This window comes from Phoenix dactylifera, chromosome 10, assembly GCF_051530095.1.
Source record: "Phoenix dactylifera cultivar Ajwa chromosome 10, Ajwa_hap1_PhDact_Kaust_v1.1, whole genome shotgun sequence".
Lineage (NCBI taxonomy): Eukaryota > Viridiplantae > Streptophyta > Magnoliopsida > Arecales > Arecaceae > Phoenix > Phoenix dactylifera.
In genome coordinates this window covers 20,630,456-20,643,115 of record NC_143199.1, presented here as the reverse complement: position 1 = coordinate 20,643,115, position 12,660 = coordinate 20,630,456, and the positions used below count along the sequence as shown (strand labels likewise).

The 12,660-nt window shown below is 36.1% G+C and overlaps 1 protein-coding gene across 2 annotated transcripts; it reads left to right on the top strand.

Moving 5' to 3' along the window:
• The first annotated feature begins 4,870 nt into the window (after nucleotides 1-4,870).
• On the top strand, nucleotides 4,871-11,473 carry LOC103717022 (uncharacterized). Of its 2 annotated transcripts, XM_088705473.2 has the most exons (7): nucleotides 4,871-5,058; nucleotides 6,129-6,219; nucleotides 8,825-8,940; nucleotides 9,761-9,820; nucleotides 9,936-10,001; nucleotides 11,085-11,287; nucleotides 11,369-11,473. In XM_088705473.2, the coding sequence occupies exons 1-6, from the start codon at nucleotides 5,002-5,004 to the stop codon at nucleotides 11,277-11,279; spliced, it is 585 nt and encodes a 194-aa protein (XP_088561599.1). In that variant the 5' UTR covers nucleotides 4,871-5,001; the 3' UTR covers nucleotides 11,280-11,287; nucleotides 11,369-11,473. The 2 variants fall into 2 exon arrangements, with proteins under 2 accessions (XP_088561599.1, XP_008803472.1); XM_008805250.6 differs by having other exon boundaries at nucleotides 11,085-11,473.
• The last annotated feature ends 1,187 nt before the right edge of the window (nucleotides 11,474-12,660 follow it).

Genomic DNA, 12,660 nt, shown 5'->3' with positions numbered 1-12,660 from the left:
AAAGTTTCTCATATGGAAAAATTTTGCGATGAGAAATAATAAGCATTCGATTTATTAAATATACTGCATTAGAAAATGCTTCTAACCAGAATTTTGGAGGAAGCAATGCATGAGCAAGAAGTGTAAGTCCGATTTCAACAATGTAACAATATATTTTTTTCGACAACACTATTTTGTTCTGGAGTATGCATTATGCGATGAAAAGACAAAAAATGCTTAAGAGTGTTGCTTTTGAATTCACCACCCTTATTAGAATGAAAGATTTTAATTTTAGTATTAAACAAGTTTTCAACTTGTGCTTTAAAAGAGACAAATATATCAAAAAAAATAAGATTTATAACACATGGGAAACAACCATGAATAACGTAAAAAATTATCAACAAATAATACATAATAAGAAAAGTTTGAGCATGAAAGAGCATGGGAAGGTCCCTAAACATCACAATTATTTCTAGAGGACACTAAGAAGCCGAAACAGATAATAAAAATAACAATTTTCTACTTTTCCTAATTGACAAGATGAACATAGAGTTTGTCTTGGTTTATTTGAAATTGAAGAAGAGGACAAAATAGAGGATTAGATATCATGAGATGGATGGCCGAGACGATGATGCCAGAGATCAACAAAGATGTGACGGCTCACATGGGCCGCTGGTGTGAGGATCCGTGCGGGCATGTATTTAGTCCCACATCAGTTATTCGTTGGGTAGATATTGGGTACTTATATAGAATCAAAAAATTCAAATAATATCTTCCAGCCAGCCATTTTGGATGAGATCCTGGATTGTGATTGTGACAAATAGTATCAGAGTAGACCAGGCCTATAATCTATATTGACTAGGCGACATTGCAGCACGGATCCATTGGGGCTAACTACAGGTTGATCGTGGTACTTGTGATTAGATTTGAATGGATTTGAACCCTTAACCTGACGAGGACTTCGGGGCTTAAATGGCGGGAGTATGTGAGGATCCATGCGGGCGTGTATTTAGTCTCACATTAGTTATTCGTTGGATAGATCTTGGGTACTTATACATGATCAAAAATCCAAATAATACCTTTCGGCTAGCCATTTTGGATGAAGTTCTAGGTTTCTACAGCTGGTGAGTGATCATATACATCTTTTGCTAAAAAATGGAAATGATAAAGTCCATTCTTAGTCATCCTGCGATACAATGTTGCTCCTATATTCTTGTCCTTGACAACAAAGCCAAATTCATCAAACAAGAAACAACAGTTATTATCATGAGAGAAATGGTTTGTGGATAAGAGATTTGTTGAGGCTTTAGGACAATGAAGAATATTAGACAAGTGAATTTAGTTTTATGGCTCGTGATAGAAGATGAACCAACATGAGAGATAGACAAACCTTATCCGTTGCCAACTTGGACACTGTCAGAACTACCATATTTTGATGAGACATTGAGGTCGGCGATGATATAGTGAGTGGCACAAGTGTCAGAATACCAAGTATTATCGTCAATAAGTGAGGGAGCGGTCGCCATAGTTGCAAGTTTCTTTGGAGGATAGCAACCTTGATAAGCAATCGATAGTAATGTGTCCAACCTTATTGTAAATTTGACAGGTTGGGTGAGTAAACAGTGAAGAATGACCATGTGAGGAAAAAAAATGAGAAAACTCATTATGAGAGGGAAGCATGCCTTCACTTGAAGGATGATTGGGATGCCAGCCATTGTTATGATGCTGATTATTCCCATGGTGTGTAGAACCACGGCCTGGATTGAATATTTTGGTAGGTCTTGAGGTAATAAATGCAGTAGTAGATTGCATGGAGGCCTCTTTTACGAGACTAATTTCCTCACAGATTAATAAGGCATTGATTTCTTCAAGAGAAAGAGAATAGGTGCGAGCACGAACCTGCATTGAAGAAGAGAATGAGAGATAAGATGGAGGAAGTCCATCTAGGATGCAGATGAGCAAATCGTCGTCACTCACTGGTGATCCACATGCAACTGGCTTGTTGGCAAAAACTTTGAATTGCTAGAGATAGTTTTGCATAAAGGATGATCCCTTTTTAATGTGATGAAGCTACCATTTTATAATCATGATATGAGAAGGAGCAAGGGAGGCAAAACGATGAGAGAGAGCATCCCAAGCTTACTTTATTGAGGTGACGCCAACAATATAAGGAAGTGATGATTCGGATAGTGTAGCATTGATCTAAGAAAGAAGCATTGATCACATTCATGCCATGAAGCATAGCTTGGATGCATTGGAGAAGGTGGTGAAAATGAGCTATCATGAAGGACATAAGCTTGTGTCTCTGTAAAATTGGTTCAAAGAGAGACTTCTAAAGGAGATAGTTGCAGCCATCAAGCTTGATTGGGACTAGATTTGAGATATTGGAGATTACAAGAGATGTAGATGGAGAGGATTCAAGTTCAGGTGAAGAATGTGATGTTGCTGACATTGTTGGGATAGAAATTTCTGATATGAGAAGAAGGGTTGGGTTTGCAGAAAGAAGACAGTTATGCCAAGATGGGCTCCAATTCTAAGAAAGAAATGCAATGTAATGGCCAAAATCCCACTTGACTGTTTGGAATTTCTTTGAGTTTGTATTGAATATATACAGCATATACAAGAGTGATTATATGAGAAAAATTAGGAGAAAATTACAATAGCAATTCAAATTCAAAATTTGAATTGAATTTGAATTTGAATAGAGAGAAAGTAGAAGAGAAATAATGAGAAGGTTACAATAATAATTTGAATTCAAAAATTGAATTTGATTGGAGAAATTTAAGGTATGTTATTACTTTTCATGTGCAATACCAAATATTGCGCAATAAATTTTAGGATAGGTTTGGTTGGGAGCAGTTGGGCTCTAGAATGGGAATGGGTAAGTAACTCCCATTCCAACCATTTGGTTTTAGGAGTCCTATTTCCATTTTGATGGAAAATCGGATTATCTTAATCCTCCAAAATCTAATCCTAACTCTCTCCAGTATTCAAATTTCATTCCGATTCCAAATCACAAACTAAATATATCGAGAAATATGACCATTCCAATTTCTATTCTAATCCATTCTAATTCTAATTTCAATCTCAAACCAAATGCACCCTTACAGTATTCAACTACTTATAATTAGAAGTTTCATTAGTAAAAAAATTCTTCTAAATCAGAAATTCACATAAACATAACAAACGATAATTTCACACTCATTGTAACAATCATAACTTCATAGATTCAAAGCATCTCTAGCTAATATGAGAACTAAGAGAGTTTCCATCTCCAAACCCACCATTCATAACTACAGCAGAATTGAAAATAATTTGGCCAATCAATATTATGTTGAACATAATTTACTTAAGGGGATTGTAATTTTTCTACATCTGTACTAAAGTTGATTGGAGAATAGTCTTACTTTGAAATCCATTTGTAATTCATAAACTAAATATATAATTTATGTTAGATTGACTCCTTATTAAAATAGTTATAGATAGGTTCGTCATTTCTGTATCTAGGCTATGGATTTTGAGTGAATATATATATATATCAAAGAATACAAATTTAGCAATTTTTAAATCATTTGATTATCATGCACATAATGCTATACCATGTTCAAGCTTCTAAGTATGTTTCTGAATTTTTGACTTAGGCAATTCTTTCATATTTTTCATGAAATGATTGGTAACATTAATAAAATTTTTAAAAAAATAGATCTCGACTTTTACATCAACTCTATCTTCTATTGTTTTGCCTGATTTTTCTCGAATAGAGAGCTACATCCGGTCAAAGTCTTACCCCAAAAGAAAATTTTTGATTTGAGCAGCTCGTTTCAGACCCTAAATAAAAAAAAATTGACCCGATTTAACCTCCTATGACGTTGGTCCAAAGTTGTAGATCTCGAAAAGATACCCAATTTTAAAAAAAGATTATTTCAATCGGGCATCATATGACCAAATTATGGTCTTCTGAAGTTTGGCCTGCAACTCAGTTTCTCGATATGGTGAATCTCGCTTTTGAACTTTGTCCAGTCCTGCTCGTAGTAGCCAAAATGATCCATATCGAGTTCGGCAATCTTCTTGAATACTCGTAGGGGCCAAAGTGATCTACATCGAGTTTGGTAATCTCCTTGGATAGTCGTAATAGTCAAAATGATCTACATCGAGATTGATGATCCTTCTGAATATTTGTAGTGGCCAAAATGATTCATATCGAGTGTAGTGATCCTTTTGGATCAGTAAGTGTTATATCATACTTGCAAGATAGGAAACTAGACATGATGAGGTTTTTCTTTCTTTCTATAAGATTTAAACTAGCTCACACTGAAATTATTTTTAAATATTATAGAAACATAGGTCGAATATGGCTTATGATTCTTAGATTCTACTGGATTATCCAAACAAATTTTTAATATTTTCACCAGCTTCTGAGCTTGCTTGCATATCAAACTTAATTTAGCAGGATCTTGATCCATCTTAGGTCCAAGGTCAAAAATCCGAGCCTGAATCTTAGCGACGCGTATGGTACACTTGAAGAGGGAGGAAGAGTCAAGAAAAAAACAAAAAAATCCAAAAGGACAAGTTGAAGATATAGGAACCGTGTTTGACGGACATACTTCGGCGGGGCCGACGACCGGGAGGCGCTGGCGTCCGCTGATGTAAACGGAGTAAACGAAGGCCCGCTCGGAATTTTCCACGGCGCTTCGCCCTTTTCCTCCGCCTTTCGGCTTTAGACGTGTCGAATTTTCGTTGGCATGGTCCACAGATGACGTGGTGAACCTGGTTCAACCGTTAATTTTTCCTTCCTCCATGGCTCTCTGTTGATTGGCTGCTCCGTGCGGGCCCCGGCGTATGGACCAATTAACTTTTACTCCCCTGCATCCCTCTGAGAGAGAGAGAGAGAAGAGGAGCCTTTGGCTCGAAAATCCTCGAGAAAAAAACAAAAAAGAAAAAACTCTTTTTTTGGTTCTAAGCTCGGCAAGAACCTTTCGTGCTTTGCGAGCTAGAGGGAGAGAGCAGTATCGGGCTTCGGGCATGGGGCAAGCCTTCCGGAAGCTCTTCGACGCCTTCTTCGGCGTTAAAGAGATGAGAGTACGCCCGTCTTCCGAGTCTTTTTGACTTTTTTCTTCATTCACGATTTCTATTTTGTTTCATACGAGTTAATCTTTGGTGTATTCTCTCTGTTCCTTCGCCCAAGATTCTTCTTAAAGTCTTCTCTCTGAGTTTCTTGAATCAATGGGAGGATGGTTTTGGGGGGAAAAAAATGTTTTTTTAGGGAAAATATGCTTAGGTTTTGAGAAGTTCGAAGGGGAACCAAGTGTTGGAGTGTAATCTTGATTATTTGGCACGTATTTCTATCTTTTTTTCTGTAATTCTGAAAGAACCAGGCGGAAAAATTCGAACTTTTCTGCTAAGACTGAAGCAGCCTTTTTTTTTCCAATTGATCGGATATGACTTTATGTCGCCTGATAATTTGACAAATTCCTGCAAAATTTGCTCTTTCTACCATTTTTTTTAATTATATACCAAATTTCTACCAAAGCAATCTCTAAGTTTGGCTGCCTCCAGATCTTGTGCAGCTCATTGCATATAGTCTATATGTTATTTTTGGGATTGTCATCTGGCAGCGCGCATGGTACATCAGTCCAGTCAATTCTAACGATACTATTCATTAAAAGGTTTCAATAAAAGTTTTAGAAAGAGATTCTATCAAAAAATAATGTCTAAGAGATCCCTAATGCCGAATTGAGACTTTGAAGGACCGAATCATCCACCAAGAGTCAATTTTAAGAACCTATTATGAGGTTTTCCCACTTAACTTATCCAATGTACTCAGTTGTCTCATGCTGGAACTTCCTATACTGCCTGATATTCCTGAGCCCAATGGATGGCATTTGTGCCCCTCATCTCTCTTCACTCATGAAACCAAACCTGTATCCCTTTTTTCATGTGAAGCACACATAAATATTAGTTACTGATTTTTCACCCAATTCGGGAGGGACTATACTTCGACATCAAGTGTGAGCTGTATGAATTTATATTTCGGGGATAATTTCCTCATTTTTGCTCTGTACTTTGCTCCATTTTCTTTTTGCTTTTTAAATCAATTTGAGTTTCAACCATTTTTAGTCTAATTGTTTGCTTGAATTTAACTCATGTAGGTTGTGATGCTCGGGTTGGATGCAGCCGGTAAGACAACCATCTTGTACAAATTGCATATTGGAGAAGTGCTGTCGACAGTCCCAACTATTGGTAGGCACTTCATAGCTACTGCACATCCTATTTATCAAGATTTCCATCTGGTTTAATTAACCACATGATATTCGAGTCTTCTTGCTGGAAAGATGTTTTCTGAATTAGTATGACTTAGTATGATAATTTCTTGTATTAAAGTTTTGCAGTAGTTTTATTTCTTGAATCGAAGGTCAGGGAGCTGTAAATAAAATGATTCTGTTGAACAGCTTTCACCAAGGCTCTGCAGGAAGGGCATCAAATCACGAGACATACAATGACGACTGATGACTTTAAGGCAACTTGCATCCAAATCCTTGCAAGTTTATAATCCTCAATATTGGCTATCCTTGACATGGACATCTGAAGAAGCTGGATATGATAACTCTTTGATGAAGGATTTCTTTTTTCTATTCCAAGATCTTTATTCTTAGCTTTTAGATACTAATGCAACTGGTTTAGAATGCACTATTTTGTTGCTGGAGGTCTATCACTTAATTTTTAAGTTATGCTTCAGTGTTTTCTTTGTTCTGAGATCAGATAATTGATTGTTGAAATCCATTAAGTTTGTTCTGGGCTCAAGATGCTAAATGCAAAATCACATGGGTTCTTTTACTATTCATACTAAATAATCTGCCAACAAACAATGTGAGTCACCATATTTTAGCTTGTGCATGTGATTTTCTTGAATTAAATTTAGAAAACAATGGGCAAGTTATCAATATATATAGTTCATAAAGCAAGAATGATCAAACACCATGGACTAAATTTTTGATTGGCCTAATTATTTGAGGTAATCTTGTAACAAGGTTATCAAGATTTGTTTCAGTTTTTTTCTGTTAGATAGTTCATTTTCCTATAAAGAACCTGGTTGTCATCCCCTCTTTGATTAAACTCTTCTCCAAGTACAGCAGGATGTTGGAGGGTTGTTCCTTAGTGTCATAATCTTAAACTGCATGACTAACAAGGTCGGATTTCCTTCCTGCAAACTTCTTATTCAGACCTACTAGCATACCTCTCTCTTGCCTAATATTGCCTTTTTTTAAGTATTTTCCATCAATGTACAAAGGGTTGATATCAGAAGTTTTTTTTTTTTTTTTTTGGAAAAATGCAAGTCAAAAAGTATGAACTTTAATGAATAATAGACTGATCCTTAAAAGTTGACACCATACAGATAGGATGATGCTTGCAAATAAAGGTTGTTTTGCAGGGTTCATGGTCCATCTGGCAGTTTCTTGATCCTAGGATGCCGCCTAGCAATGTAAAGCCATACGTTGGTGCCAATTGGTCTGCAGGAAATTCCTAAGTCACTTTGGGTTGGAATCTCGGGGTGTGCAGACAAGATAGGTTTATGGAGTATGTTCCATTCTGTCCCAAGACCTATAGGTTAAGTTTTTGGAGGTAGAAGTTCATTAAAGAAAAGAAAGTGCTTTATTAAATTGAGAATTTAAGGCTTCCTAGAGACCAGGAAAATAAATGAATTAGTGGAACAGGTTTTTAGGTGTGAAGAAATGATCTAGTTCAGAATAAAACAATCTTTGAATTCATTGATATTAAAGAACATTTTCATCGATAATTAAAGATAAGTTTTATGGATGCTTTGAAGGCTTATGTAGGATTTGACTGTGATAAGAAATTTAAGACTACAGCCAAATGAAGCGATTTAATAGTTGACACTCTATCTCTGTCACAATCAACTTCTCAGTAAAAATGTTAGCTTATCTAATATTCTGCCGTCTGCTATACTTCGGTGGAAGATTATGTACTCAGTTTATCAGTTGTCGATTAGTGGGACTAATCCCTGACTGCTGAGGTTGGCCTACCACTCCATTTTAATTTATGCGTAGGACCTCTTGATGAGATTCAGATTATACAAGTTTTGCTGGTATCTTTAAGAACGCAGCCCAAATTTTTCCATGTATCATCCTGAAATTACGAGTAGGGCTAGCTAGATTTATAGGTTGCTACTCCATTCTTCTAGTACAGGCAGTATACATGTTCATTCTTTGTAAATTGCTTCTCTTTCATTATGTACAATTACAATTTTTAATTCTTCTCCAGTGTCAGTACTAAAACTCAGCTTTCTTGTAGACACTTACATGTTTTCTGGGTGAATGGTGATGACTAATTCCAACTTTTTAGATCAATGATGTTTTCTATAAGGAATTTTATCTGGGTATTTTTGTCTCTTTTTAGCTCAAACAGTTAGTTGGAAAAAAAATTTTGGAGACTTTATGAAAATTATTTCCTTAAAAAAAGTCTTTGACAGTACCATCTTAGGACTGAACTTGAGATCCCCAACTTTTCTAAAGCTGAGGTTTTTTCCAGTGGTTAATTCGAACATGCCAAGTGGAAGCCATATGCTAGTATAGACGAAAAGGATTTCTTTTATGCTTTGTTATCTTGTAGAAATGTAGTTTTAGGTTTTTATATCTGCTCTGAATGGACACAGCACAACTCTCTCTTTTTTCCCCTTTTCTTTTCTTGCAGCTGCATTGGTTTATTTTATGATCCATTATAGTTTGTTCACATATTATGCACTAATACTAGTTTTTTTGACTCCTATGATTCTCTAATCCCAGACTACAGACCATTTTCATGTCTATTTTCTTATTTTATTTTGTAGGTTTCAATGTAGAGAAAGTTCAATATAAAAATGTGATGTTTACAGTGTGGGATGTTGGTGGGCAAGAGAAACTAAGACCCCTGTGGAGGCATTACTTTAACAATACTGATGGGCTGGTAACAACATCTGTCTGTAAATTACCTTCTGGTTTACTGCACAGTGATATCCCTTAGTAGTTCTACTAAAGGAATTTGATGTCTGCCCTTCCTTGCAGTTGTACATCAGTTGTAAATTAATTGTTCACTGAAGTCTTGGATTGGTTTCTTTTAGCGAAGTGAATTAAAGTTTCTTGGCTGAAACATGTACTGTTGTCTACTAAACATATAAAGTCTACTGATTCCAAGCTTACTTCTATTGAAATGTTTTATGATATTTAAATTTGTGTTTTAGTATGTTAGCCACGTGTCTGGTGCATAATGACTTCAATGTGAATTTGTTTATAATCCATTCAGCTTCCACCTTCTCCATTATATGCATTAAATATTATGCTACAGCCTATGCTATGATATTCGCATCTAACTCTTTGTTGATCATCCTCTATAAAATGCTGACATCCATCATTTTAAGCAAGTACCACTGAATTTGCTGTGTAGTTGAATTGTTGTCTCATGTTACATTGCATAGTGGACATAGGGTTGAATAATATTTCCATAAACTTTAAAACTTATTTCTTAAATAAATATTTGTTTTCTGAAGCCGTATGTCCAGTAATTGTTCACTGGTTGGAAAACCAAGCAAATGTCAGCTTTCACAAGTTTTTTGCTATATCTCACAATCAGGGGTAGCCTTTTTTTACGTTGCTTGAAAATGCTTAAATAGCACACCTGTTCTTCTTTTAAATGTTTGGTTTTACATATAGAGGGTTAGATTTAAAGCTACAGTTTTTCTTTTATCAACGAACTTTCAAGATTTTTTAATGATTTCACATGCTTGCAGATCTATGTAGTTGATTCCTTGGACAGAGAAAGGATTGGAATGGCAAAACAAGAGTTTCAGGTGTAGAATTTTATGTTTTAAGAATTAGCTAATCATGTGTAATGTAGTTTTGCTACCTATGAAAATGTCATTCGCAGTACTGAGCCAATCCTTTTTTGCTAATCTCTTCTTTCAGGCTATTATCACGGATCCTTTCATGCTGGACAGTGTTATATTGGTATTTGCTAACAAACAGGACTTGGTAAGTCAAACCAGCGGCTTGGAAATCAAAAGAGCTTGGTGCTTTACTAAATTAGAAATCCATAGAATGCTCACAGAAACCTAGCACATCATCCTTAAATTCATTTTAGGATCATACAACATAAACAGGGTGATTTTTTTTTCTTTTTTTTGTTTTTTTTTTTGGAATTGTAGTCCTTGCATGTTTTACTTTTCTGGCCAACCACACTTCAGCATGCTTGACTTAAAACGGATTCTTTTTCTCTATGCCACAAATTTTAAATGAACATATAGCAGAAGACAAAGATGCTCCAAAAGCTAGACCTTGTAGATCAAGAAAAATATTTAAGGGAAAAAAGGCATCCTGGTTTTTGCACTGTAGGTACACATACAAGAAAGATTATTCCATATCTGATTTATGAAGTTCAACTTAATGCTTGTTCTCAAATGCTTCTCCCTCCACAACACTAACCCAGAATAATAATAATATTCTTTGATGCTGATTTCTCTTTTATAATTACTTTGTTAGCTGAAAGGTTCTCTGAACATGATAAACTGATATATCTTTATTAATGCTGCCATTCGTCATTGCATCCATTGCTCATGTCAATATCATATCCATGGGTTCTGAACTCAATATACCAGTGATCTCCTAAGATTCCTCCAATGACCTAAATCTTAAAATTACCATTATTACAATGCTTGTTATTATTACTATTTGTGGATTCTCCTGCATCCTGGTGTCTTATTTAATCTTCTCCTTAGAAATTGAATACAAAATCAAAGTTCAAATCCATGATATACTTGAGTGAGTTTTCAACCATAAGAAGCAGTAAGTTAAAATTTCTCCAATGGAAACAACAAAGAAAACCAAGTATTTTTTTAAACCTAAGGGAAAATGTATAGGCTATCGATGTCATAGCTAAAGCTACCTTTCTCATTGAGAGGGTTTTTGTCAGTCAACTTGATCTTGAATTTGTTAGAAAGGAAAAGGACATTTCACTTCACTGAAACAATTCATTTATCTAACACGGATTAGAGGTGGCAATCTGTACATGGTCATTTAATTTCTCAGAGTGAACTGTGGCCTTTCATTCTCATCCAGAAAGGGGCAATGACCCCAATGGAGGTTTGTGAAGGACTGGGCCTATACGATCTGAGGAACCGGATATGGCATATCCAAGGAACTTGTGCTATTAACGGTGAAGGCCTTTATGAGGGACTGGACTGGCTAGCAACTACATTGAAGGAGCTGAAACCCTTTGGACGTTCCGTGTCAGTTGGCAGCTCCTCATTCTGATTGCAAAGGTCAGAACCATATTTTCAACAATTTTCTTTTCTGTATACATTTTTCACTGCCTATGTTCTTTTTGGTTGTTTGGGTGCCAGCTCTGGTCTAACTTACTCTAACATGCAAGCTTTGTGGATCACACCCTGTATGATATTAAACCTGATGTTCTTAATGAAATTTGATGAATGCTCCTCCCAGCTAAATTTCTGTGATCTTCTGTCACTATTTTATTTATGAGGAGCTATAATTCATGTACAGTGACTGTTATGGGCTATATTCCCCTTGTCTCCTTACTGGAAGTAAATGTAGAAATCAACAGACCAGATTTTTGTTTAGACTGCTCCATGGCTAATCTGCCTATATTTATAAGAGTTATACTGGTTATTTGTTTTCCCTCTTTTTTTTTATCCCAATGGAAATGAAGAGGACTCCACTGCATTTGAAGTGTGAATGAAGATGGCATAGCAGTTGTGATGAAGGATTGGTTTACATATTTACAAAAATGGATGTGAAGAACAAATCTGCAACAATGCGCAGAATAATAGGGCAGTATGTTGGATTGACAATGAGCTGCTTGTTGGCTGGGTTGTGTTGGATGGAAATCTCTTTTGTTGTAGTCATTCAAGTTCGGTATGAGGATGAAGTATGAACTTTGTTGGATCGGATGCTGTAAGGTTTCCATGAATGGTTGATTTCTTTAGTACAGATTGGAGCCAAAGTAGCAAGAGTTATAACATGGTGATCAGCATTCGAGCCAGATCATCTAATACCACCCTCTTAATATCAGGTTACCTGCGCATCCGAATGATTTTACCAACATGATCAGTTGGCAGCCGCTAAGATGATGATCGTGATCGTTGATGCATGGACGCATGAGTCAAAGTATCCTGACCTGCTATTGCAATGGATCGGGTATGAGTCAAGATTGCATGTGTTATTGTCCGAAACCTAATCTTCCTCAATGGGATCCATGGGTATGAGCAACAGAAACCTTTAGACGCTGCTCGCATCACGGTGAACTTTAATTTCATGACAGTTATTAGTCGGTAACTTCGACAGTCTCGAAATGCTGCTTGAATACCATCATGTGCCAATGGTGATAACAATTTCTGTGGATAAGAGTGATGGATTAGAAAAGAGAAAGGAAGCAATAGGAACATGGAGGGAGTAAAGCTAGAAACCAAGGTGATCCAGGAAAGATACCAACTACCGAGGTTCCAAAATAATAAAGACAAGGGAATTTGTTTGGATTCTGAACTTTGGGGTGCTTCCCACTGGATTTGATTCAGCAAAAATAGTGGACATGGACGTGTTTTGATTCAGCAAAAACAGTCTATTCCATTTTGAAGAAAACATCCACGACTTCTGGTCCAGCTATATGTTTCTAACA

Coding starts and splice junctions, on each gene's coding strand:
- LOC103717022 (XM_088705473.2), top strand. CDS start 5,002: ATGGGGCAAGCCTTCCGGAAGCTCTTCGACGCCTTCTTCGGCGTTAAA. Junction 8,941..9,760: donor TTAACAATACTGATGGGCTG/GTAACAACATCT, acceptor ACATGCTTGCAG/ATCTATGTAGTTGATTCCTT. Junction 9,821..9,935: donor TGGCAAAACAAGAGTTTCAG/GTGTAGAATTTT, acceptor CTCTTCTTTCAG/GCTATTATCACGGATCCTTT.